Source organism: Quercus lobata, chromosome 1 (assembly GCF_001633185.2).
Source record: "Quercus lobata isolate SW786 chromosome 1, ValleyOak3.0 Primary Assembly, whole genome shotgun sequence".
NCBI classification, from domain to species: Eukaryota; Viridiplantae; Streptophyta; class Magnoliopsida; order Fagales; family Fagaceae; genus Quercus; species Quercus lobata.
In genome coordinates this window covers 38,272,251-38,299,611 of record NC_044904.1, presented here as the reverse complement: position 1 = coordinate 38,299,611, position 27,361 = coordinate 38,272,251, and the positions used below count along the sequence as shown (strand labels likewise).

Sequence of the window (27,361 nt, the reverse complement as noted above, 5' to 3'; positions counted from 1 at the left end):
AAAGGCAACATTCAACAACCTAAACTAGCAATGAGATTTAGCAAAACTGAATTAGTCAATTTCCAGATACAACACAAGGCTTCATTTTGAACGAGTCTCTAACTTTGATTATACTTGCGAGTCAATTTCTCACATCTGCCATGATGGTCTTTAAGATCTGCATTTCATTTTTCCCTCTACCATTAGGTACTCTCTTCTAGGGGGTAACAAACAAAAAATAAAAAACCTCTATCGTTGAGCACTCTCGTTTCTATTCCCCCAAATATGGTAAATAGTAGCAGAACAGGTCTATTTGCAAATAGAATGCTCTTCCCTTCTACCTTCATTACAACCCAATTTAGCTCAGAATTTCCTGCTAAATTTTCGTGTCAATGAACACTCAAAATATAAATGCTCTCCTTATTTCATGCTGCTCCTGTTGAAAACACAGAATAATAACCCTTACCCCATCAGGCCATTCTTTACCTTGTAAGCAGTCTATCCTTAAATCACCAGGTAAGAAAGGTTGACATAGCTGTGCTTCTTATCTGGTTTCCAAAGTTCCAGCACAGTTAAATCTACTACTACGTTAAATCTGCCATTAGCACCAAAATCCAAATCCTGCTGCAGTTACTTTGTGTGGCCATCTTGGTCACATTTAATTATGATAATTGATTGATGTATATGGGGAAGAGGGATTTTATCATTTTATGTTGTGAACTAGGTTCATGTTCAAAGTCATTTTTCGACATTATGAGAAAACATCTAATGGAAGTGCGTCTTTTTTCCACATTGTGAGGAAGCATCAAATGGAAGCCCACGATCGGGAGAAACTTGTGCTCTATGCATAGTTGCATATACCTTATAAATTTGTGAGAAACGAGTAGTTTTTTGAGAAACTTGAGTCTTATTAGATGTAGAAAGTTAAAATCGGAAGCCATTAATAAAGCATTATTGAGTAGCAGTTTGGAAGAAACTGCTGATTTTGAACCAAACAGCCAGTGTTGTGCTATTCTTGATGTAGCAATTAGCTTGCTATATTGTTGACCTGCTGGAATTAAGTTCGGGATGCAAAATGGATGTGAGATTTGGACTTCAATGTTTACCATCAAATAGTTCGTAGTAAGTCTATTTATTATTACCAAGCAAAGATACGGTCTATTTATTACCAAGCAAATATAAATGGCTTCGAGATGGATAGCATATGCGTTGGGAGTGCCCTCTGGTTCTGCAGCAACTCAGAATTTAGACGAACTGTGAGCTAACCTTGGAGTCTGCTTAAACGTTAAACATGTTATATTTCCATGAGGACATTAGACGTATATCTGGGCAACCCACATTCAGCGTCTATAAGCAATGCTAGGATACTATATAAATCCTAACATAAATTTTACAAAATGATGTGTCACCAATTACAAATTAGTATTTCAATATTTATTAATTTTGTTAAAGTAGTACTAATTACATTAGTTTAGAAGCTTTTTGTAGTAAATATAGCATTTACCAATTACTTATATCCTTAATTCATATTTCCACAAAAGTAATAAATCAAAAAAGATTTCAAGTTGGTACTCTTTCCTGTGTGTGCCCATAATAAGAAGAAATATGTCCAAATAGTTGGTCTCGAATAACATATGAGAAAATCCTTTGAATGCACTTTCAAGCCAATGCAAAAATACAGCCAGATGCAACAAGTGAGGTCTATAAAATGCTTGTTTGTGAGTATTGAATACATCATGAGCTTTCTTGGCAGGTCATTGAACCACCTTCTTTCGAGAACTTCTCAATTTCAGTCCCTGCCACAGTATTCTCTATCTGGCCAACCTTAAAATCTGCTCCGCAGTAGTTTCAGCATCCATTTTGTAATTTCACCAATGTCAATGCCACAATCCACATATCTACTACTCAGAATGCCAGTGTAAATTGTTTTGTAAAGTAATAAACTAAGAAGACTAAGCTAAAAGTTCATTTCTTCTCCTTTTTTGCCACTCTCTCCACTAACCAATCTAGAGAATAAAATATACAAATAATTGATCTGCATGGCAAAGCCATATTAAGAATCTGAACCTCAAAGAGTAAAAAAAATCCAATGATCGTGCACAGAACTTGTTGGATAAAATATCCATCTTCAATTCTTCTTTTTTCCCTTTTTATCTCATAGATAAAATACCATAATTAAAAGTTAGCAGCAAGGGACTAAATTGATCACCAGTTTTATAAAATTATTTCTACCTACTCAACCAATGGAATGCTTGAAGTCTTGACCTATACGGAAAAGTTAAAAGATCGGAGATGATTATACACGGTGGAACTCTTGAAGTCTTTTATACATATAAGTAATAACTTAAAGGAACCTATAGCCATCTAGATAGGTTTAAATGTCGTTGTCAGAGACCCAGAGCACACTGAAGCTCTGGGATTAAAGTATGTCCACAAGATGACACTACAATCTTCAACTGAATGATGAAAATACAAATTTAAGACCAGGAAAAAGGAATATTCCACAAGAAGAATGAAGGTGGGCTATAAACACAGACCGATTTGTTTATCCTCTTACACGAGACCTTGTACATTGAGAAGAAAATACACAACACTGTAAGAATATTACACCAAAAACCCCCCACATATATATTCTGCTTTGAAACCGTAAAACAATAACCAAACATTTCCCTCATCCTCTAATTTGTAGGGATTGCTTTGGACGAGTCCCATTTTGCTTCATTACAAGTGAAACAAACTCACCACATGATTTCCACCAGTTCGACCAAATTGAGAGCTGCAACCACTGCCCTCAACCACGAATCCACGATGAGCATCCACATTCTCAGGAAATATAAAACTCACTATCCATCTTCAATTTTACCTCCCTAAAATGTACTTAAAACTGATCTTTCCACTACAACCCACTTCTCCCATCCATAACCAGGAAAAAATGAAACAATGAGTGAATGTGTTACAATGAAAACCAAGAAACTTAATGCTCCATAACATAATCATAACTGAAAATTCCAACAACCCCAACCCAAATAAATTGTCACATTCAGCATCTGTAGTTCTAGATTCATCTGCCTGCAGAACCATCCATTGCCAGCTTCCTTTGTCTTCACCAGCTCCACCATCCACCTCCACTCACCATCAACCATGAGTACAAACAGTTCATGGCTGTTACCATCCCCCCAAAAATCTCCTTGATAAATCTGAGCAAGAAGTTATTTCTTTGTTGGATCAATATTTAAAAATATAATCAAAAGCTTCAAATGAGTTTCCAAATCGAAAATACTCAGCAAAAATGGTCAAAAGGTATGAAATGAATAATGACAACAGAGTTTTGCCATGTTCCTAATGTATTTGTTGGACACAACAGAAGGATGGTTAAGAGGAAGCAACCTGAGGGCAATAACATGGTGTGGCAGAAAACATATGTGAATCGTGTCTAAGAAAAGTTTTTGGATTAAGGGATTTCTCTACTCAGGTTTCTAGACGTGACATATGTTTACAAGTCAGTTTTTCATTGAAGATTCCATTGCAAGGTCTTCAGTTCCCATAACCTTATCTCTATATCTGGATCATACTTGATATGGTGAAACTCGCATGGTAAATACATGTGTTTTTTTTTTTTTGCCAAATGATCAATACATGTGCTTAGCACCCATAAAACATAGCCCCAAACAATGATTGTAAACTATGCCAAAAAGCAATTAACCCCCATGAATTTCTGTTAATATTCCAACTTACGAACCAACTGAAGTGTCCAAAGTCATGCAACCAAGAAAACAAACAGATTCTAACAAATTTGAGCAATAAAAACACTATCTCCACTTCATTCCTTGGCCAGAATGCCTTAGCCTCCTAACCTTCTGAGGTATCATTCAAAAGCAGTGGTGGCAGTTCAATGCATGCTGGAAATGATTAATTATAAGTTAGTTGATAAATTATCTATGTATGTTTTTAGACCCCTTAAAAGACAACCAGATTAACCTAATTAATTAGCCAAGTGATTACTTAGTCAAATTAATCAGATCTAGATTAACACACATATATCATATCATTGTAAAGTGCGGAAAATAAAGAACACAACGATATGATAACACAGAAAAACCAAACCGGTAAAAAATCTAGGGAGGATTTAACCTAGCTATCCTCAAGGTAAAAAGCAAATCCACTATGAAAGAATTGAAGTTTGTATAATAGAACTTAGACCACTAACATTCTATTGTTACCCATTAGTAGAAAACTTACTACCACGACCCCATGATAGCTCTGAGTCCACGGACTACTTCTTTCTTTGGACTTTGCAACAACACAAGCTTATCTGCTTGTGACTTTGAGACTCTACTCAAAGGTTTTGGATCTCCTTAAACGTTAATCTTGTATGCAGTAACTTCTACAACACCGGATCTTGAGATTCTTCAAAGAATAATACCAATAGAAGACATAAGAGAGCTTTTGGGTACAAAACCCTATATCTACAAAAGAGGCACAAGATGCACTCTAATCTCTCTAAAAACTCTCAAAAACCCCACCTAGGGTTAGCTTATAATGTCCTTTAAATACTGGAAAAAACGGCTTGCGATTTGGGCTTCAAACGGATAAGTTATGGCCGTTTTACGTTGCTGATTTTGCTGATATGCGATTTTCGATCGATCGAAAATCACTAGTAGCAATCGAGTACCAATCGAACGAAACAGCTTGTAACTCATTTTTTCATCCCGAACTTGAGTTTTTTGTCTTGGACTTCAATGTAGACCATTCTAAACCAATGAGACTTACTTTTTGTCATGTTTTGTCATGGTTTGCCAACATTACAAACTCAAAACCTAACAATCTACTTTCCCTAATTCAAGTTACTAAGGTAATCTTATCTTCTATGAGTTGATAGCCTGATACTAGCTTTTCAATACCAAAAAATGGACATGGCTCCCTTTTAACCAAATTGCACTTGTACCTAGTTTCTTGCATTATTTCTCTTCAAAACTTCCACAAGCTTATCATATCAAAAGGAATTCCTATGTTCAATTATAATGCTGCAAAAATAAATATAGTTAAAAGGAGTGTGTACAACTGGTACCAAGAGCTTAAATTTTCCTTATGCCATAATAAATGCAGTGGTGCAAGAGGAAGAACTTAATATTGCCTATGAGCTCCATCTCAAATGGCAACCTCTTCCTTACAAGAACAAGGTGGAGGGTGAAGTCATGGATTCAAGACATACTTGCTGTATGTGATACTTATCGACCAAAAAGAAATAAAGAACTTGAAATCTCCACATTACCATAACAAAAGGCACAACATACAAAGTTGACAACAACCTGTTTGCACAGCACATAGTAAGTTAATTGCAATTTTCCATGTCATTTTCATATATTCCAGATTCAAATTGATATAAATTATTCAATATACGTGATAAATTGTAACTTGTTCATTAACATGCAAAAATTGAAACATTTTCACTTAAGAAAATAATTACACCAAACATCACTAATCCCTCCACAAAATACATGTTAAAATAAAATGCACTATCTTCCTAGATGGGCATTGCCAATAAATATGAAAATGATGACCTACCTAAGCAACAAAATGTCCCCATAAATCAATTGTTTATCACCATCTAAAACTACAACCAACAAATCAAAAACCATAAAGAAAGAAAGAAAGAAGAATTAAAACAAAGAATTGCAAACAGAAAATATATACCTCAATTCATCTGCGGGTAAGGATGAATGTAGATAAGCATTCCCGCAGCCTTGTTCCTTACAACATACATAACAAACGCCCATTATTAACCACAGTTTATTTATTTATTTTTCCCACCACAACAACAATCCCAAACTTTGAAAACATATCAAATTATTTGATTTCCCACAATTACACACTCACTGACACATTAAAGCAAACACTTAAAGACCAAATAAGAACCAAACACAACTTTGATCCAAAAACCAAAGCTAAAGGTAATTGAATTTACTGAATTCACGAGCAATCATGTTCAGGCTTTGTCGTCGACGCTCCTCTTGCAATTGATCATGGCGGCGCGACGCTGGTGAACGATGGTGGAGAAATTGAGGGACAAGTCGGAGTAAATGGAGAGAACTTTGGAGATGTTGGTATTGATCTCGCGGATTAGGGCAACGTTTTTGGCGAGATTGTCAGCGATCTTGGACTGGTGGTTCTCGTTCACCTGATTGATCAACACACGGTTCTGATCCAGTACGGACTGTACTTGAATAAAGCTCTTGCTCAGCATCTCCCAGACCTCCACGTCACACTCCTCCTCTTCTTCATCGTCGTCACTGTCGTTTAGGCGATTCTTGGTGTAAAGGGTCTGAGGTTTGGTAATAGTGGTGTAGTGGTCCATGATAGACTCCACCAAAGACTCAGATTCAGGCGCTGTCATACATAATATAGTATCACTCTGGCCTTTGCCAAAAAAAGATTTGAAGAATTGGGACTTTATATCTTGTGGTAACTGGTGGCAGTGTCAAAAAGAAAAACGGGGGGCGATCAGTTGTTGAGTCATTGACTAACCGACTCGAAATGGCCCCCTTTTTTTTTTTTTCTTTTTTTTAATACAAGTTAGAAATTTTATTCTAACTTAATGTAAGTATATATTTGTGTGTAGGGCTGTCCAAACCCATATATTTGTGTGTAGATCTTAGGTTTGAATTAGATTTGCTTCTTCATATCTGTTGCTTCGAATTTATTTTCAAATTTGCTCTTCTACTTTTTTTTTTTTTTTTAGATTTACTGCTTCTTCTTTAGATCTTAGGTTTTGGTATGTGTTTTGAATCTTCGATCTTGTGAGTTTATGTCTTTATGGTGATTGTTTCAAATCTCTTTCTCATATTCTAATAAAAATCGTGTTTCTATTTGGATGAAATTGCCACTAACGTTTCCAAAAAACCGTTCCTATGGTGGTGACGATGGTTGGTGTTTTCAAGCCACCAACACTATCAATGCGGCTCATAAATGCCCCAAAAACAATCCCGCATTGGCCGATGAACATCCCTACCTGGATGTCTATGTTGAAAATACTATGAGGTTTCAAGCAATTCTCCTATAAGGCTCTTGGCTTTTTTTAGGAAACTTTAATTTTGTTTGTAATTTTAACATGTTATGGATCAGATGCATGACTAGCTATTAGATGGTTTATTGAAAGGCAGATTATATAGGTAAAAGCACCACACCGTCTATGTGCGTGTGTACATTGAAATATAGTAGAGATCTTACTTCGAATGTAAATGAACAAAAAGAAAAATGATTTAAAGAAATAAAGCTGAGGTATTGATTTTGTTACTGAGGTACTGAGGTATTGAGGTAGCGATAAGTATAATCAACAAAAAAAACTGAGGTATTGATTTTGTTACTTGAGTAAGGCTAAGTTCTTTTTTCGCCCGCGGGGCGGGGGAGGGGTGATATTAATTAACACTATAGCCAAAGTCGATTTGACATGTCACAGTAAGAGCATTTTCAACAAATTCTCCAATTTTTTGTACTGTCTGGAGAATAAACAGTGACTTTTACCTTTTATTTCCTCATTTTTTCAAATACACTTTTTAACATATTTTCTATCTCATTATCTATCTCATTTAAATATTATTTCTTTATTCATTCTTTATTCTTTTTTTTATCATCATTTATTCTTCTTATATTCATTCCCAATGATTATATTTTTCAATCAAAAGTATTATATCCACAACATTTTTCGTAATATTTTCACAAGAATCACATCAAAATCTTATGTGAAAAGTTGTTACTAATTCTAATTTGAACCCACCGCTAAAATTATTTTTTTACTCACCAATATTAGTTAATAACAATCTAAGTAATATTTATTGTGAAAATATTATGGTAATATATCTTAATTGTCTTTCCTTATTTTTTCTTCCTTAATTTCATTTTTTTTATTGGTTTTTTCTCCACCACACACGTATCCCACTCCTATCTCTATCTACCCTCCTTTTTCTTTTTCTAGTTCATTCCGGACTCTCTTTTTCTTTCTCTAGCTCTCTCTTTTTAGACTTTTTCTATTTCTTTTTATTCTAGAACACTCTCTAGCATGATCTTCTAACTTCTATTTCTACTTCTATTTTCTTTCCTCTTCAGCTCATTTCACACACACATAGCCGACCATGATCTTTTGACTTCTCCTCTATGTTTGCATTTTTGTTTTTTATTTTCGTTCTTCTTCATCTCACTTCACTCACACACAGCCGACTGAGAGAGTTGGTCTTCGTCTATCTTTTTTTTTTCTTTTTTCTTTTTTCTTCCTTCTTTTCTTGTTCTGATCACTTTGTTGTTACAATGGAGCTTAGATAGGCTTTCATGTTCTTGATTTGTTGTTTTTGTTTTGATTTTAGATTTGTTGTTCTAATTAAACTTGTATTTTTCCCTGTTCTTGATCTGTTGTTTCTATTCTGATTTTAGATTGTGTTTGTGTTTTGATTGTGTTACCGTTTGAGAGAGATACAGATGAACAAAGAAGAGAGGAGGAAAGAGAGAATTTTTTTTATTCAACCGAGTATTTTTTTTTAAGATAAAATAATGGTTTGAAGATGCTACAGTGTACTCTAGATTTGAGAACTTCAAAAAAATTTTGGAAAAGTTTTGTGTTTAGACCGGCTTGGAAAATTCTCAAATTTGCTGATTGTGACTTAAAAGAGTGTATATTGACTTGTAAAAGATCCCTTGGGCTGTCACATTTGCCCTTAAACCCTAGGACCAATTCGAGTTTCTCCAAAACTACTTACAAATTGAAGATCTATCTAGCCAACCCCGGATGTAAAACTCATCATACACTTAAAAAATCCAGTACAATCATATTTGCACAATTTGCAATATCACACAATCACTCAACTGCGACTAACCCACAACCTTACAATTGAGTTTGCTAGTTCCATTAGTTGACAACATGTTTCATGTCATGAAACCTAATACTTGTTAGGCTGATAATGGGTAGAGTGGTCAAACAAATATTGCCCAACTGCCCAAAAAATGATAAAACTGAAGTATAATGTACAATTCTTTAAGTGGAATACATTAGGTTTCCCAATTGAATACAAAACACCTAGTTGCATTGACCATTTAAGCACAAACATTGCTATATTTCCAAGGATAATTAAATGTAGGACAACCAGGAGTTTGACTAGGCTACAACTATTTCTCATGGCGAATTATTTGCCCAAACCATTTTCATGTTTTTATGATTCATATCAAATTAAATGCAGGGGGCAGATGCCAGCACGTGGATTTTCAGTTAATGAAATTTAACAAAAACAAGGTAACAACGCAATTGAAGTGCCAGAAGAAACTAATCGATCAACAGTCAGTATTTAAGGTAATCATGGTCATGCATGTCATTATAGACAATCGAGTCAGATACACTATTCTGCTGGTTAATACAGATTCAACGCACAGACAGCAGCTTAAGCCATAAATAAATTTACAATTAGGTGGTCTAACTTCTCTTTCCACCTACCTATAAAAGAAAAAGCTTCTACATCAATATAAACAACTGGAGCCTATGCATGAACACTTCATACATGGTCTCTAGTCAGACAACAAGCTTTTGACAACAAAACAAAAAAAAAACTATGGTGAGTAGTAAAGAACTAAGTTGGGTAAATCTACTCGGTATCACTTTCAGAATTTAGAAAGCTAAACTCTCTACATCCATTGAGCTTGATTAGCAACACTCCCTGGTTCTCCTCGCTCCATTCTATACCTTCCCGTTGCAGAAGTTTGATAACCTGCATCCACATAAGAATATAAATACACCCTACAAGTTTGTTTCTCTCTAAAGATTCTAATGGGCTAGTTGTGAAGAAGATTAATTAAGACATTATAACTAAACCACCTGCAGAAGGCCTACATCTGTTTTTCAGCTTTAATATACTGTACACTTGATAAACAAATGTTCATAAACAAAATAATGGGGGAAAAAAGGGAGAGCTCAGGTGAAATTGACATTATTCTTCCCTTGCTGCGCATCAAGCAAAAAGGGAAAGGTTGAATTCAATGAATTCTTACTTGATCTAATATATAGAAAGGGAAAAACTCTATTAATTCTTAATCAATCTAATCTAAATGAATGAAAATAGGAGTTTGGCACACTTATAAATAGCCACATGACATTATTTTAAGCTCTCTCAAGGTCATACTCAACTCAAAGTTTTAAGCAAGCGCTTATGCCTGCTGGGATTGGCTGAAAACTACATACATTTATGTCAAAATATTAGGTAGCATCATTTTAGCTCCAAAAGTTATGCTAACAATAGTATTTGTGCCACTGTACCAAGATTGAAAGATTGATATTATCTTTGCAAAATGCTTTGGAAAACCATACCGATTGTTTAACCTTTGACTTCCCTAATCCATGTGACCCACATCCTGTGATAACCCTGAGAATTTGAACCGCTGGAGAAAACCAAAAAATAATAATAATAATAATAAAACACCAGAAAGGGCAAATTTTTATTTATTTATTATTTTTTTTTTTTTTCTGAAATAAAGAAGAGAAACGCAAGAAATATGGGGGGCCCAGCAGGCACTTACAGGGCACATATGTTCCAAGTAGAAGGTGAACTTTTACTAGCTGCATTGCTTGTTTGACATGTTGCCCATGTAAATCAATTGTTATCACATTTTCAATGCCCCTGTTTCTGCAGATTGGATGCAATAGCTTAGTGGAATAAAGAACACCAGAGGTAGACAGTTTTTGCGTCAATCTTTTAGGCAATGTACCAACCTAGCTTTAAATATATCATGGCTTGCCCTTTCATCTGCCTCTCGAGCCAATTTTGTTTGAACCTTGCCCTAGTAAAATGCAGCATATCTTATTACATTTTTTTTCTAAGTAATGATTTCATTATTAAAAATAAAAAAATTTATTAAAAAAAAGCATAAGGTGTGCAACCACAGAACACAGGATGTATACAAAGGACAAGCCATACCTAAATAAAAAAAATCAAAAATTAAAAAATATCTGAAATTCATGTTATCATAAAAATCATTCAATTTTGAGGTGATCAACATTTTATACCGGAACATCCTCAAGAAAAAATGCAACATAAAAAATCAGGTTGATCCATAAATCAACAGAGGAAAAAAATTATGGCCATGACAAACCAAAACCTTTTGCCCAAATCCCACAATAATATGTGATATAGCAACAAATGGACTGCTTCTTAAAACTATTAGGCTTCTGAATGACCCCAGATGTAACAAACTGGAGCTCAACTGGAATCAAGAGAGAGCATTCAGAAGGAACTAGTGTGTTTGGATGAGCTTTCCTGAAAGTAATCTCTAGAAATGGAGGGGCAATCTTTTTTGGGCTTGCCAAACACACTTTTGAGCTGTGCATTCTTTCTTACCAAAGACTTATGTAATGGATTCTTGGCTAGGCCATTGGATATCTAGCGACAATATAATGTTAACTGCTCCTCCATGCAGTGGCTTACACTGTTATACATCTTGAAATATGCAGGGTTGGAAGTACATCAGAGAAAACTAAACTGATACAAGATGTATAAGAGTGTGCAAACACAAACATAAATACACTAAATTTACAATGTTATTTGTTGAAGCACAACAAACCTGGTCAGAAAGATAGGCTGCATACTGCCGCTCTCCCTTTGAAAATGCCACTGCAGCCTGCAGAATAGCTTCCTAATCAGATTCTTTTCAAGTCTATAATAAACTAGAGCTTGTGTCATAAAAATACCCTAACCCACATACAAAGTTAAAACAAACTTACTTTCTGATAGCAAGACCTCATTGAATCCCAATGTTGCTTAGCAGATGTTCTGAACACGTGATATTCCTCTCCTTTGGCTACAATCCAAGGAAAACTCAAATGTAAAGAAATTGATATCATTGATAACAATTACCAATTTATTACACATGTATTATTAATATGGATGTATTGAAGAAAAACCTTTTAAAAAACTCTATAAAAAGTAATGGTTGCAGATACTGACCAGAGAGAAGTAATTTAACCTCCCAAACAACTATCAAGTATTTCAATTTTTAAATAAATAAATAAGAAGAAAAAGTTTTGAATAGGAGGGACTAAACTACTAATATTATTTTCCCTACCCCCACACCCCTCCCTTTTTGTGTGGACGTCTGTACATGTTGCATTTGAGTGGGCATCATGCGGAAAACATGAAGTAGCTAATCACACTAAACAAAATGGGGGAAGGGGGGTGGTCAACCACACCAAGCACATTGGCTTAGACAAGTTTTTAAAGCCATTACAATCAACACTATCTAATGCTCTCACTTCCCTTGTTCAGTTAGTAAGATGCACACACAACCTAGAAAATGTGGGTTGAACAAGTTAAATGCTAAAGTCTGCTGCAATCATAATCAAATATGTATAGCAAAAGACAAAATATAAAAGCAACCAACTGTACACGGATTTGGAAAATTATCACCACTTAGAAGTCCTTTATTCTGAACAGTTGATTGTAGCAAGTATATTTCTTTGGTTTTTTTTTTTTTTTTTTGGGGAGGGGGCATTCTCCGCAGCTGGCTAATAACTGACAGTACCCAAAAGAATAAAATTATAAAGATATTACACAAAATCCCAAATGTACAACATTATGAAGATCAGAGCCTATTAACATATTTCCTACAAAATCACTTCTAATGATAGAATGTTAAATTGTAAAATAGCTATAGAACCACAGCAGAAATTCAGTTTCTGAAATTATTAATATAGAGACACTAGCAAGTGCAATAAAGCATTATGAAAATAATTATGAATACCGCAAGTATTCTGCTGCGGTTCTGCAACACCAGAAGGATAAACATCAAGCCCAGGCCCCAATGACTGCAGTTTCTTTACTACATTCCTCCAATTCATTGTGCTTGGCTCATATTCAGGACTCTTGGAGACATTAAACAAAGATTCCAAAACCTTCTGAGGGAGCTCTGACTCAGTAATTGTTGGGCCAGTTGGAGACTTAGCTTCAGGATTAGCAAGAACCTTTGCATAATTCCTAAAATGAAGAAAAAATATAAGCTCGGAGAATCAGATTCCAAATACCAAGAATTTGGTATCTAAGAAGTATCATAAACTAGTAGATGTTACATGAAATAAAATTTGAACACAGATTAACAAGAATTATTATATTATACATGCACAATTTTGCAGGGCACTGAGAGCCTATGGATTGAGCCTCACATCATGCCGCTGCTCAAGTGAAACACACCCAAAGCTGAAACTCTCATGACATGAATCAAATATCAAAGATCATGTTGTGGTTAGATTAAAAAATAAAACATAATCTTACGTTGTTTGAGATAATTTCTTAATCTGCTTAGTATATATAAATTTAACTGGTCAACAGCTCCTAAGCCTTTATAAACCACAAAGAATTGCCCCTTTGATGTTCAAGAAATCTGAAACAACTTGCTAATTTTACTTATCCTTTTTTTCACAAATTGTACAATTATGGCTATTTGCAGTGAGACACATGTTCAGACTTTTAAGCTGGAAGTGGCCCCAGGGCAAGCATCACAGTTCTAGCTGAGCAGAGACCATCCGGAAGGCCAAAAAGCTCATCATCAAAATGCAGTTAATGACATTTTATTTGACCTCACATACATTACATCCCTTTTATTGGTAAAAATTTAAACACGCAATGGATGGGTCTTACATATGGTAGAAGCTTGTGGTAAAACCTATTGTTAAAATAACTAATAGAGCCTAAACCATGTTAACCCTATTTTGAAATCATTTGATAGACCTAATTTCTTCATGCAACACATTTAAAAACGCTTCACTATTTCGATACACTAGGTACATATGATTTAAGTTCTATACGTATAACAAATATATTTAGAATTTGGTGGCCTAGCTTCATTCAGGCTAGTGCCTTTTTGTCGCCTCTTGCCTCGGGCAATACAAGGCCTTGGCACCTTAGGGTCATCTTTCACCTTTGACTACCTTGGTAGAGCTAGAGCTCATTGGCTCATGTTGTGCAAATAATGACATCTGATTATATCATTTCTTCTATTTTCCCTATTAATATGCATTTTAAAACAAAAACAGTAGCAACACTTGCACCTTCTGGCCTTTCAACCTATGCATACATGTATATCAATGTAGGCTAGTTCAGTTTAAATTTCCACTGTAATGACTTGAACAAGCCATATTGTATGTGCTAAATCTCTCCACAACTTTCTCTAGAATTTTACTTTAAACTCAACACCCCAATCTGTAATACCATGCTCACTGCAAGATACACACTGCAGCCTTCTACTTGAGAAAATAATAAAATTATAATGACAACAACTAAAGCAACAAAAATAACATCTGAATGAATTACCTGCAACCATACCCCACAGACCATATACTATCCTGGACTTCACTTTCAGAAGAATAAGATGTGCAATCGGAAGCCCTGTCAGTAATCTGTTACAAAATGTACTTGATCACTAGACATAAAGCACATAGCCAAATGGTAAAAAGTTCACAACACTGAAGTATTCCTGTCATCATTTGGAACCAATATTTAAAAAATTTAAAAAAAATAATAATAATAAAAATAAATAAAAAATTTAGAAGTAAAATTATTTTATTCAGATGAGGAAATGGTTAACCTAAATATTTACATAAATTAAATTATACAAGAAACAATGAATGAAGCATGCTACATCAGTGGTTAATCCTCCACAGGTCAAGATAGGAGACAATGAGATTTCAGTTGCAAGAATAAAGTTCTACCCAATACACTTGTAATCATGTACCTATTGACCATCTACATTTTTGCTTGACTATATATCCCATATTCAAGAACACATGCCAGACAAAGACCTAAGCAGCATGGACATGGACATGGACACAATACAATACGATATAAGGCAACACAGCTATTCTTGAAAAACTAAGACAATATACAGAAGGGACACGGCAATTATCGAAAAACCAAGACACAGTATGGCAAAGACAGCAATTAATATACATATGGGATGCTGGAGGAAGAAGGGCAATAGAACAAAATAGCTAATGGATTCCTTGGCCACCCATTAGGAGCATAACATTAATAAGGCTTGATCAAGGAATGACAAAGACAAATACCAAGCTCACTCCATTGTGACTTACAGTAATAAACTGCAAACACACTAATGGTCAATATACAAGGCCCAAAAGCATAAACCCTGAAACTCATATCATGACTTGACCACAAAATTCATAAAATTAAACATAACAAGACCATATGCATTATTTGTACAAATAAGCCAACAGGAAACCTAAAATAGAGTAGATTAAAATTCGATAGGTACAACAATGGAGGAGGGAGGATTCTAACCATGGTTCTCCTAATAAAGTAGAGCAAGCTATGCCACTAAGCTACAAGGCTCTTGGCAAAAAAAGGTAGATTAAAATAAACTGAAATATGAATCTTTAAGCAAGAACTACCAACACATAATCAAGCAATAAAATGACATAACTTACACTGTCTTTGCGTTCAATAAGAAATCTGATATCTTCTTTATAGTTAACACTATTGTTGAGGTAACTATCATTCCTAGACTGCTCAAAGGTGGAAGATGATAATTCAATCAACGCATCTAGGGCCTGGAAAGCAAATAAGCAGAAAGCATTTCACTTACACCTTTCTTTAGCATCAAATGTAATATATCTTGGGGAAAAAAATTCATCATCAATGATCAATCAAAAAAGAATGAAACAAAAACAAAGTCACAATACTCAAAATACCTTTTCAACATCATATCCACATTGACCTGCAAAAATGATCGAAAGGAATAATGAAAACAATAAAAATAAATAAATAAATAAATAATGAATTCAAATAAAAATCTAGAAACATTGGAAAAGAAAGGGTATATGAAGGATAAACACTCGGAAAGAGAAGGACACAAGAAGAAGATAGGCATGTGGTGGCATAAGTAACTGAGAGTACTAGGTGATAAATTTTAGGCTAAAATGTAAAACTGACCTTCTAACTTTCTTCAAATTTCATTTCAGTCCTTTAACTTCGCTTTCGTTCATTTCAGTCCTCTAAGTTTCAGATTTATTTAATTAAGCCCTTTCCGTTAACTTTTGTTAAAATTTTTTGAAAAAAAAAAAATCTGGAAAATATTTTTCAATCATTAATTGAATTTTTTTAATTTAAAAAATTTGAAGAAAAATTTATAAAATTGAAAAACTAACCACAACATATAACACAAGTTGATGAAAAAGCCTTAATTGAATAAACTTGAAAGATAGAGAACTGAAATGAACAAAAGCAAAGTTAGAGGACTGAAATGAAATTCGAAAAAACTTAGAGGGACAGTTTTGCATTTTACCCTAAATTTTAACAATAAATCCGCATTAAAATGTCATGTTGTATCATACCCAGTGCACAAAACTCCCACGTCCCACGTTTGTGGAATCTGGATGAGGTCATGGTATGCATCCTTACACCCAATTTTTTGGAGAGGTTGATTTTTGAACTCCAACCCGCAACCTATCACTTTAAGTGGAAGGCACTTAGCACCGCACCAAAGCCCAACCTCCACATTAGTATATCATAAATAAATTATTATGTGTACACAGATACATGCATACATATGCATTTTTGTAAATCTCAAGATACTCATTTTTCCATATCAGCATCAAGGAAAAAATAGTAAAGAAAACCAGCTTTCATTGTAGCATCATAGATGGCACTGGCAACATAATCCATTTACACATAACCAATTAAAGTTGTGCCTTTCAGACCATCCTAGCACCCCTTACACCTGCCTTCATCACATCAACTCCATTCTTATTATCATTGGTACTGTTCATACATGTCCACAATTAGTGTCTTTCCTCTTCTAAAATTTACAAGTTCCCCCATTGGCCCTCATACATCGAAACATCTCTAGCGCTATCCTTCCTATCATTCTCATCTGCACCATCAACACCTTCATTATCCAAACTTAACCAAATAAGCCGACACCCAAATACAATCTTCCATGGTCCTTCCACAAAACAAACTACTACTACTACCAAAAAAAAAAAAGTACCAATAAAACCCAATTAACTAGACCTAGTAAAGCTCACACAAAACACTACAAAAAAACTATCTTAATCCAAGCAACCACACCGACCTTCAAATTCATATTAGGATTAGCCCCTACTAATCAATTATCAACTTCCTTCACTCCCTAAATCCATTACATAGTCTTAAAAAATATTTCCAAATAACCAAAAAAGGAACAAAAGAAAAACAAGAAAAGATATAGCTGGGTACTCACAGAGCACATCTCTAACAACAGCCAAGCTGAGCTCGCATTCATCTCCAAGCATCGAACACAAAAACTGCTCAGCCTCTTCTTTGTCGACAACGCCTTTACCGTTACTAAACCCTTTGGAGTTGTTCTTCGAGTCCCTCCGTAGGCTGGACTTCACGTAATCTTTCCCCAACAACGTCGAGATCGAACCCGTCGACGCAACAACTCTCTTCTGCTTCGTCCCCCTAAACCCACCATTCCCGTTCATCACATTCTGAATGCACCCGGTCTCCACAAACCCCTCTGACGAGCCCGACGAGCTCGCACCCGAACTCGCGCCCGAACTTGAACCCGAACCCGACGTCGTGGACGGGTCATCCGCACTGTAACCCGAGCTCATGGATAATATCTCGGCAGCTTTGTCAGGATCGCCGTTGGCTTGGCGGAGGGCCGAATCGGCGTCGTCTAGAGAAGCCAAAGAGAAAGCATCCGCTAAGGCTTTGAAGATCTTACTCTGTTCGTCCTCTTCGGCAGTCGGAACAACGCCACCATTGTCGCCGGCGACGGGATTAGAGACTCGAGGCCTTCTCTTCTTCTTCCTCGTGTTCTTCATCTGCGTATCAGAATGGAAGATCAACGGCCGAGATACAACGATCGCGGTGAGGATTCTGATTGATTTCCTTTTCTTTAATTAAAAATTAGGGTTTCTGATTCTGAGCGATCGCGTTGGAATTTGAAAATCCTAAATTGGAGAGGAGAGAGAGAGAAGGATGAAACTGAAATACAAAGAGGGATTCTGGGAGAAATATGGAATTTGCAGGAAAAAGTGGTGGACGGTGGTGGGGTAGTTGTTGAGAGATAGAGAGGGTAAAGGAAAAGGAAAAGGAAAAGGATTCATGTTTTGACGGCATGTAATGAATGATAGTGAGAATCTTACTTTTCAAAGGCGTACGTACTCTTTATTACACCATTTATTTATTCACCCACATGGAAGCAATTTTTTTTCCTTTGAAAAAAGGTTTTTTTTTTAATGATGGATGACAATTTTTTTTTTTTTTTTTTTTGGCCGATAAGATGAGAAATGTATTTTTATTTCATCAGAATATATTGTTTGAGCCACGCGTTTTAATGGAATCTGTGGGCCATGCTTACATCTCAATCAATTATTAGCCACCCACCCCATATAAAATTAATTAATTATCTTGTAATACTAGATTCATAATGCTTTTCTTTTTTTTTTCTTTTTTCTTTTTATAGCAAATGTTAAAAATTATTTTTAGAAACAATTTACTGAAAAAATAATAAAACAATAAATATTGTTGACAATTTTTTATATTTCTTATTAAAATGATATTTAAACTTTTCTATTATAATTTATTAATAATTGTTCTAAAGGTATCCGTTAACATGAACTTTTTTATTTATTTGTTTTTTTGGATTTATTTTTCTGAGAAGAAGGTAAGAAATTTTGGATTATAATTTTTTAAAAGTAAGATATAAATAGTATCCTAAATTTTAGACTGAATTGAGAAGATAAAAGAAAAAAGGCTAAAATTTAGGAATAGTAAATTACTCTTTTTAACTGATTTGTGTTTTTTAATTTAAAATTATTTAGCTAAAAAATAGAGATATTTTTAAAAATTTAAGAATTTTTATGAGAGTATTTTAGTACAAAAAATGTTAAAATTCAAACAAAGAATCTTGTTATTAATAGTATAGAAGATACGAGAAATTTATAAATAAATCAATTAAAGAATTAGTAGAAAATCAAATATATCTAATTTAGTTAGATAATTTCTTCTAAAAAAAATAGTTGAACAGTTGGATATGTTTCTGAAAAACAAATCAAATTCAATTCAAACTTGTAGTATCGAACATATCTAATTTAATTATAGCTAGTAGTTATGCCCTATGCAATACCAAATAGAATTTTTTTTTTTTTTGAGAAAAACTATTTAAATTAATTATCTATACTATATATAATAGAATTCCCCTATTTGAACTGTACTTTTATGTGCTTCAAAAATACCCTTAGACCCTACGTTAAACAGAGACAAAATTTAGAAATAACATGGTAAAAATATGTCTCCAACTCCACTTAAAATGTTTACAAAATAAGATACTCTCCTACTAATCCATGTATTCAAAACAAATTTATCCAAAAATTTGATTAAAAAAAATTTCTCAGTCCACTTTGACAGTCTAAACAGATTAATCTCTCTAAATGAGAGCATTAAGGTTTTTTTTTTTTTTGGTCATAATCTAAAAATTAAAATGAATGAAAAATTATGACATTAAACAAAAAAAAAGTCTCATTGCACGCGCAAAGCACGTGTTATAAGGCTAGTAACAACATAAATATATTAAATTAATTGGCCTAAGGATGATTCTTCTAAAAAAAGAAAAAGAAGATGATATATTGTTGATAAATTGTATTGTATTAGAATATCAAATCATCAAAATTATGAGGATGGTTTTACTTAAAGTGAATAGTCACTCAGAGCAACCATTCAAATTATAGATGCTATATATATATATTATAAAAAATGCTACAAACTCCTTTTTTTTGTTGTGTATACCCTTCTATTTATAGAAGTGCGAGCTAAAAGCATTAGTCTTTCGTTAGAAATCAGTTATGAAGACTATTTTAACTTATATTTATCCCTTAAAGCTTTTTATTTTTTTTGGAAAAAGATTTGGATAACAACAAAATTGGAACAGAAGCTGAAAATTAAACGTCGAAAAGTGGGGCAAGCAATTTCCCAATTGATACTTTATTTTCTAGTCCAAGTGCCGACTCCAGGGCCACATTTTATTTTATTCATTTTGCTCTTTTTATTTATTTATAAGTTTTGGGATAATTACGAGTTTTAACCTTATTTTCAATCAATTTATGATCAAATTATGTTAAAGGATAATTAAGATTTTTAGATTTTAATTAATCATCTATTGTTAAGCAATAATTAGCCAGTCATCTAAAGCAACAACTATCCATTAGAATTATCTTGTACAGTTTGGTGAATTGTTGCTTTTTAAATATTGTCAGGAAGCAGAGACTGGCCCGTGGAGTTTCTCACAAATTCACACTATAATTATTCAATCAACCAACGTATAAGTAAATAACAAGGGATAAACACTTCACAATGGGAAACTCAAGCAATTGATTTCTTTGAACTCAAATGTCCTTTGAAACTTGATATGGTTTGATCTCACAAACTGGTGGTTTATTCTTTGCACTAGAGGTATTGTTTTGATTGTTAGTAAGAAACTAAAATACACTTTAACGCATGTTCTGAAATTACCCTTTTATTGTTAATTTTAGATTAAACAACAATTGTAAAATGAGATGTCTACAAAATGAACACCAGTGTGGAGCTTGCATAATTAATTGAATACTAATGTTAAGAAAAAGACACTAAATTTTGCAACCAAAAGTTAACCCACATAAATGTAAAGTGGATGGATGGATGAGGGAAGGTAGAACCTCTTACTCTTAGCCTTCCTGGAGGAAGTTTCAATAGAAATGGGCATTTTTATTGGCTATCTACTAAAAATTCCAAGAGTAGTTCTGATTTTACAGCTATATAAGCGAGATATACTTTGTTTGGATACAACTTATTTTGTTGAAAACTAAAAACTAAAAATACTGTAACAAAATAATTTTTAAATGTGTAAATAGTACTATGAGACCCATTTTTAATTAAAGATTTGGTGAAAATAGATGTTTGTGGATCCCATGAATAGTGCATGAGACCCACTGACAGTGCCATTACAGTGAAATATGTGAACGTTGAAAGTGGTAATGAGTTCCGTATACAGTGCATGAAACCCACTTGCGGATATTTGTTCACATGCTTTTGGTAAAAAAAAAAAAAAAAAGAGAAATGCAGACGCAAAACGCACTGCAAATCATCTGAATCCAAACACTCACCTTTCATTTTTTTCCCTACTTTACATTCTTCTTTATTCACTTCACTTTTCATTTCTATACTTTCTACTTTCTACATGTGCCCTTAAAAGCCAGGCTAGAAAAGAAAGAAAGGTGTTGAATTGGTAGGCTAAAGTTTCCTTTAATTGCCTCGCATTTTTCCTAAACCGTGATAATTAGTAATTACAAAGTTTTTTTTTTTAGAATTGGTAGGCTAAAGTTTCCTTTAATTGCCTCGCATTTTTCCTAAACCGTGATAATTAGTAATTACAAAGTTTTTTTTTTTAGGAAAAAAAAAAAAGAAGGAATAAGTGCTTCTCTAAAAAACCGTAATACTGTAATAAATACTAATATGGTAAGGATTTATAAATATATTCAAATGAACAGATCACGATCTATGTCAGATACAACTCCCTTGTATGGAGCTTTTTTCAACCAAAGAAGTGGAACAGAGAGCCTCTAGGCATTTCAAAATTTTAAACCAGAGAATAAAGTGGAAACAGAAGGCTACGTGATAGCTCCATTATCTTCTATGCATCGGTTAATGACAGAGTAAACGAATCTCAATTTATGGTTCTATTTGGTCATTGCTAAGAAATTTATAGTGTGATTATGTAGTGATTCCAGTTAGGGTCACCTGAAAGAGTTCATAGAAAGAGAAATGGCAGAAACTAAAAGAAGATGGGCATAATACACTGGAATATCAATGTGTCCTTCGTATTTGAATGTGAGTAAAACATTGAGATCGGTGAAGATCACCATTTTATTAAAACAGAATTCTGATCAGAACCTATTGCCATACCTAGATTGTGATCTCGACAAGTTCGAGCAATCTCTTACATTCGCTTTGGCAGTTAAACCTACATTAGTGATCAGACGCAGGGTACCTGGGGCCAATACATTCTCAGTCCAGGCACAACCCAATGCAGCCCACTGACAAACACAAAACTAAGAACCTTTCTTGCTTAAAAAGGCATTTACAGCTTTAATTTGCCAATAAGTGATTCCAGAATTTCTGATTGAACAACCAAAAAACACCCTGTGCAAAGAGATCTCTATGGTAGCCCAATTATCTGGTACAGAAAATGAGATGTACAGAGATGCCTGCTCTATGTCAAGGTTTATCCTCAACTGTGTGAAGTTTTTCCTCATAAATCGAATTAAGTACTAGTTTAGGATAGCCTTTTCCACTGCTCTGGGAGGAGAGCTTGGAAGATCCCATTGACATTCCTGAGAAATGCATGTGGGTATTACTTTGGCTGCATCAAGGGATGCATGGAACTGTTCATGCCCTGCTGGCTTCACAAACCTCAGCTCATCATCCTGTATTTCATGGCTGGTGGTAAACTGCATCTTCCTCCTCTGCACCTCATCCTTAACTCTCTGGAAGGACAATGAAATGCCAATTTTGTGTCATGACATGTTTATGTAGGAAATCACACTCATTTTCTCAAGCCACAATGAAAAAGTTAATGAAAGTATTGCTGTTATGACAAAAACAAGAACCTATGAGAAAAAAATTGGGTAACTAAAACTAAATGATCAGTTCCTTTACTTGGAGACTTCTCGAAACTTCATCACTGTTTTTATATATTTATTTATTTATTTCATTTAGGTAAAGAGCTACTTTTACATTTTACTATTATGCGACAAATCAAATTCTAATGTGTAAAATTACCAAAGATATTGGGAACTTGCAGGATCCAATCGAAACCAAATCATTTTATTTCTGTCATTGATTCTTTAAAAAAAGAAAAGAAAAGAATCATTTTATTTTTCTGAGGTGCTTAAGAATGAAAATACCACAAAAATCTGATAGAAATAACGTGATCAGAACATTGCTACCTGATCAATTCAGTTCAATGAAAGGTGCAAACTCAAAACATGCAACCGCATGACAAAAATATATGGCAAAAAGAATATCTACTCAATAGTGAAAAATTTTATGCCCAATGAGACACAAGTTTATCATATCTACCCTCTATAAAAGTTCAAAGTCCGATATGGTAAGTTTGTTCCAACAGTCAATCTATATTAACAAGCAATTATTGTTATTTCCCTACTAAAGCACCAATCTCAGTCATAGCAATCAACCAAAATAGTAAAGAAACAAAAGAAAAGTGCATCCATTCTATCATGTTACCAACTTACCACATCACGAACATCTGAAACCAACTCCCTTCTATCAACTTTTATCATGGTCTAGCTCTTGCAAAAGGAAAATAAAATTTTAAATTCTCTCTCAACAACCAAAACCAACATTTCTCAATAGAATGGCCCACTTCACTTTAAAGACCCCTCTCTAGTCCAGAACCTAATAGACTAAAAATTGAGTCACAATACAGGGGGTTGCAGAGAATTCAATTACATTCCTAAGTTTAAGTTCCATGCATTTCCACAAGCCCAAAAGGTTTAACAAGCAACAACTACCAATACACCCTTTTAACTTATTATGTTCTCAAATTCTGTAACTTCCTATTCTCTCTTTATCAAAAACCAACAGACTTGTATCTCAACTCGAATTATAAAACAAATACACCCAATAACAAAAAGAAGGATTATTGAGAAACAAACCTGCAACAATCTGGAATCAAACATGGGCAATCCAATTTGAGCAACAGTGAGAGACCCAAACAAGTTGCCAACCAAAGCAGCATCAGGCACAGGCAAGCCATGAACCAAGCCAGCCACAAACCCACCTAAGAAACTATCCCCAGCACCTGTGGGATCCACCTGATTCGCTTCAAAAGGCTTGATTTCCAATTCCCCATCTTTCCAATACACGTTGCACCCTTCTTTCCCATGCGTCACCACCACACAACACATTTTCCTCACCTCCTCCACATCCATATACACAGCCTCTTCTTCCGAAGCCTTCAAGAACCCAACTCTCGGCAACAAGTGGAAAAACCCACTTTCCTTCAACCCCACGAGCTTCACAGTCCCATCTTCATCGAATTCTCGGATCAAAGCCTGGATATCCACCAAAACTAAATCACAAATGTCCACCATTCGCTCCAGCGTTTCGGGTTTTATCTCGCCGCCGACACCGACAGCCATTCCGAAACCGAATTTGGATTCCGTATCAAGATCCGATGCCCCGATCGGGTCGCAGACGGTGACCCGTTTTAGTACCCGGTCATCGTTCCCGTTCCCGTCGATGTCGGAATGGAAATGCGCGTGGAAGAGAGTCGTTCTCGATGTGGGTATCACGATTGGGCTACGACACGTCGTATAGGCGAAGTCTGGTCCAACTTTAGAGACCAAACTATACGGAATCGAAATCCCATCGAGCACGGCGGAGATGAAGGCGGCGCCGCCACCGAGAGTCTCGCCCACAACGACGCCGTCTCGGATAAGAACGTCGTGGCAGTAATTTCCCACGAGTAGCCCACCAAGGCGTTGTGGTGAAGTGTTTTGGTCTCTCACCATTTATAAAATTCGGGAGCTAGGAATTGAGGTAAGTTTGTTTGTGCGATTTGTGAAAAGTGAGTTCTGGGATCATGGGCTTTACTCTTTTAGAGAGACACCGTGAAAATATAGAGAAAGATTGTAGAGAGAGAAAATGGAATTGAGTGTTTGGGGGAATGAATTACGTTACGTGTCGCGTAAACACGGAAGAGAGGACGCGCGCCTTGGATGGGTTTTGTTTGGCCGGCATTTTATATGGACAGCGACGGCGTTTTTTTTTTTTTTTTTTTTTTTTTTTTTTTAAGAATCAGTGTATTTATTGTTATGTAGTGAGGAAGAAGGATCAAAATTTTATTTTTCTTGACTCGTTTTGGGAGGAGCTGACTGACAATAGTGTTTGCGTTCGCTTGCGAACCTTGGAAACTGATCGTCTAGTGTCAATTGATGGAAATACTAACAAAAAATGAATGGATTCTTTCTCGGACTTCCAAGCATTGCACTGGTAGAACTAAAAATTTCACTTATAAATTCTTACAAATTTACTTTATTTATTTTAGTCCTTCGTTTTATAAAATATTCAAAATCAATGATTTTATTTTACCATTTAATATATTAAAATAATATAAATAACATATAATAAAATAATATATTCACTACAATAAATAACAACTACAATCATAACTACCACCATAACCATAGAAACTATTGCACAACCACAACCACCACCACCCACAATTGCGACACCCAACCATCAAATCTCCCTTCCTAACCAAGTGAGCATTTACAGTGAAAAATGTCCAAAATCAACATAAAATTTACACCGTCAGAAGAATCAAAGGCCACCGATTTCTTAAATCCCCAAAAAAAAAAAAAATATATATATATATATATATATAAGACGAAAATGACTTGATGAGTCAATTCACTTAACCAGCTCGAACACCCAACCAAAATTAGACGCAGCCAAGTCAACTCGTCGAAGCGAGTTCTCCTTACTAAGTTTAGCATACATCTGGGCTCGTAAGCTCCTCCCAGACTCCACCCTCTCCATCGTTGTCATGCTACAAAACCCAAGTAAGACAATTGACGCACAGGGTGACCCGAACCTAGATGGTGACAATCAAGGACAGAGCCAGGACTTGGAGTTAGGGGAGCAGAAGTATAAAAAAAAAAAAAAAATTGAAACTCTAAATAAACATTCATTTAATAAACCATCAACAAAGAAAAATACACAAAATTATTGTTTTTTAAGATATTACAATGCAATTATTTATGACAATGGAACTCGCTGTCTTTTTAAATCTTCGAAATCACCTATGATTGAATCCATACTAATTGTCGCAGCAATGTCCCTTTCAATGAATAACATCATAGCGTTTGACAAAAACTCATCTTTCATTTTGTTGCGAAAGTCAGTTTTGATGACATTCATAGATGAAAATGATTGCTCTGTAGTTGCAATAGAAATGGGAAGAGTAAGCACAAACTTGACCACTCTATAAATAGGCGGATAGTATTCTGATTTTCTAGTTCTCACCATCCATTGGCACAATTTAGAAATATTTTTCAAATTCTTGAACCCTAAATGCTGAACTACATCATACTTATAAAGATCAAATTCCTTTTTCAAATCATTCTTTTCATCATTTGTGAAGTCTATTGGATAAAAATTATCTACCAATGAACAAATATCATTGACTCGAAAAGATTCATATGCCTCTCGAGGGTTTAGAGCTGAGCTAAGCATAAGTAACTCCATGACATTCTCACTAAATCAATGATTTAGTTCTTGTAATTGAGAATCTATTCCTGCATTAAAAATATCTACTTTATAATAATGGTCATTTCTAAAGTCCTCTTGTTGATGACGAGATCGACCAAATTTTGTAACATAACGAGCATTCATATCAGGGACATCTAAACCACGTTCCTTACAAAATGATGTCACAGTAGCTAGTAAATCATCCCATTTCTCATCTCTAAATTGTTGAATAAGTTTTTTAGTGGATGAAACTAAATGCATAGCATTTAAAATGTCTTGCGATTGGTTTTGCGAAGCTTGGCAAAGTTTATATGTGATCCTCATAGTTTCATTAACAAAATGCAAGATGAAGACAAATTCAAATGAAATTAATACCTCATAAGCGGACTCTGCTTCTACTTTTTGTGAAGAATTTCCTTCATCCATAATTTTTAGTAGAACTTCACATGTTGGACTAAACAACTTTATCAAGTTAGAAATCGATTTATAATGCGAACCCTAATGAGTATCTCCAGGTCGCTGTAAAGTGGCCATCTGATTAAGTCCTTTCCTAGTCTCAAGCTCTTCAATATCAATCAAATATGCAATATCAGAAGCTCTAGCAATTTTTAATTGCTCAATACGTTTGCATGAAGCACAGATATTATTGATAACCAAAATCAATTTAGTGCAAAATCTATTAAGAGGGACAACTACTTTTGATGCTCCTACTAATGTCAATTGTAAGCGATGTGCAAAGCAATGAACATAGTAAGCATATGGACAATCATTCAAAATCAAAACTTGTAATCCATTCCACTCACCCCGCATGTTGCTTGCACCATCATATCCTTGCCCCCGAATGTTTTGGATATCTAAGCAATAATTAGAGAACAAATCATATATCTCATTTTTAAGGGTTACTGCTACAGTGTCAACAACATGAACAATCCCATAAGATCATTCTTGCATAAAGCCATTTGTATCAACATATCTTAAAACCACAGCTATTTGCTCTTTCATGGACTCATCACGAGCTTTATCAACCAATATACAAAACTTTATATCAC

At 34.7% G+C, this 27,361-nt stretch overlaps 3 protein-coding genes across 4 annotated transcripts; all 3 read right to left on the bottom strand.

Moving 5' to 3' along the window:
* Nucleotides 1-2,284: 2,284 nt before the first annotated feature.
* On the bottom strand, nucleotides 2,285-6,511 carry LOC115989586 (protein EARLY FLOWERING 4-like). 2 transcript variants are annotated; one of them, XM_031113352.1, is made up of 3 exons: nucleotides 5,945-6,511; nucleotides 5,674-5,729; nucleotides 2,285-3,176 (listed from the first exon to the last, which is right to left on the bottom strand). In XM_031113352.1, exon 1 carries the CDS (start codon nucleotides 6,371-6,373, stop codon nucleotides 5,966-5,968), a length of 408 nt encoding a protein of 135 aa, XP_030969212.1. In that variant the 5' UTR covers nucleotides 6,374-6,511; the 3' UTR covers nucleotides 2,285-3,176; nucleotides 5,674-5,729; nucleotides 5,945-5,965. The 2 variants fall into 2 exon arrangements, with proteins under 2 accessions (XP_030969212.1, XP_030969204.1); XM_031113344.1 differs by having other exon boundaries at nucleotides 5,674-6,510.
* A 2,796-nt stretch (nucleotides 6,512-9,307) lies between these two features.
* Nucleotides 9,308-18,146, bottom strand: LOC115989577 (SMR domain-containing protein At5g58720). Its single transcript, XM_031113338.1, has 11 exons — nucleotides 17,236-18,146; nucleotides 15,707-15,732; nucleotides 15,443-15,565; nucleotides 14,313-14,398; nucleotides 12,748-12,980; nucleotides 11,732-11,808; nucleotides 11,572-11,628; nucleotides 10,724-10,791; nucleotides 10,531-10,637; nucleotides 10,322-10,392; nucleotides 9,308-9,725 (listed from the first exon to the last, which is right to left on the bottom strand). Exons 1-11 carry the CDS (start codon nucleotides 17,822-17,824, stop codon nucleotides 9,603-9,605), a joined length of 1,560 nt encoding a protein of 519 aa, XP_030969198.1. The 5' UTR covers nucleotides 17,825-18,146; the 3' UTR covers nucleotides 9,308-9,602.
* Nucleotides 18,147-21,830: 3,684 nt separating this feature from the next.
* On the bottom strand, nucleotides 21,831-24,813 carry LOC115989567 (inositol 3-kinase). The gene is given in 3 exon segments (XM_031113329.1): nucleotides 21,831-22,318; nucleotides 22,321-22,522; nucleotides 23,714-24,813. Coding segments are annotated over 3 exon segments (1,125 nt in total). The 5' UTR covers nucleotides 24,572-24,813; the 3' UTR covers nucleotides 21,831-22,253.
* Nucleotides 24,814-27,361: the final 2,548 nt, after the last annotated feature.

What these genes read in the sequence shown, in the direction of transcription:
- LOC115989586 (XM_031113352.1), bottom strand. Translation starts at nt 6,373, where the DNA reads ATGACAGCGCCTGAATCTGAGTCTTTGGTGGAGTCTATCATGGACCAC.
- LOC115989577 (XM_031113338.1), bottom strand. Translation starts at nt 17,824, where the DNA reads ATGAAGAACACGAGGAAGAAGAAGAGAAGGCCTCGAGTCTCTAATCCC. An exon ending in TGAGGTCTTGCTATCAGAAA is followed by an intron (nt 11,629 to 11,731) that starts GTAAGTTTGTTT and finishes GCTATTCTGCAG; the next exon opens with GCTGCAGTGGCATTTTCAAA. An exon ending in ACTTGGAACATATGTGCCCT is followed by an intron (nt 10,393 to 10,530) that starts GTAAGTGCCTGC and finishes GGTTTTCTCCAG; the next exon opens with CGGTTCAAATTCTCAGGGTT.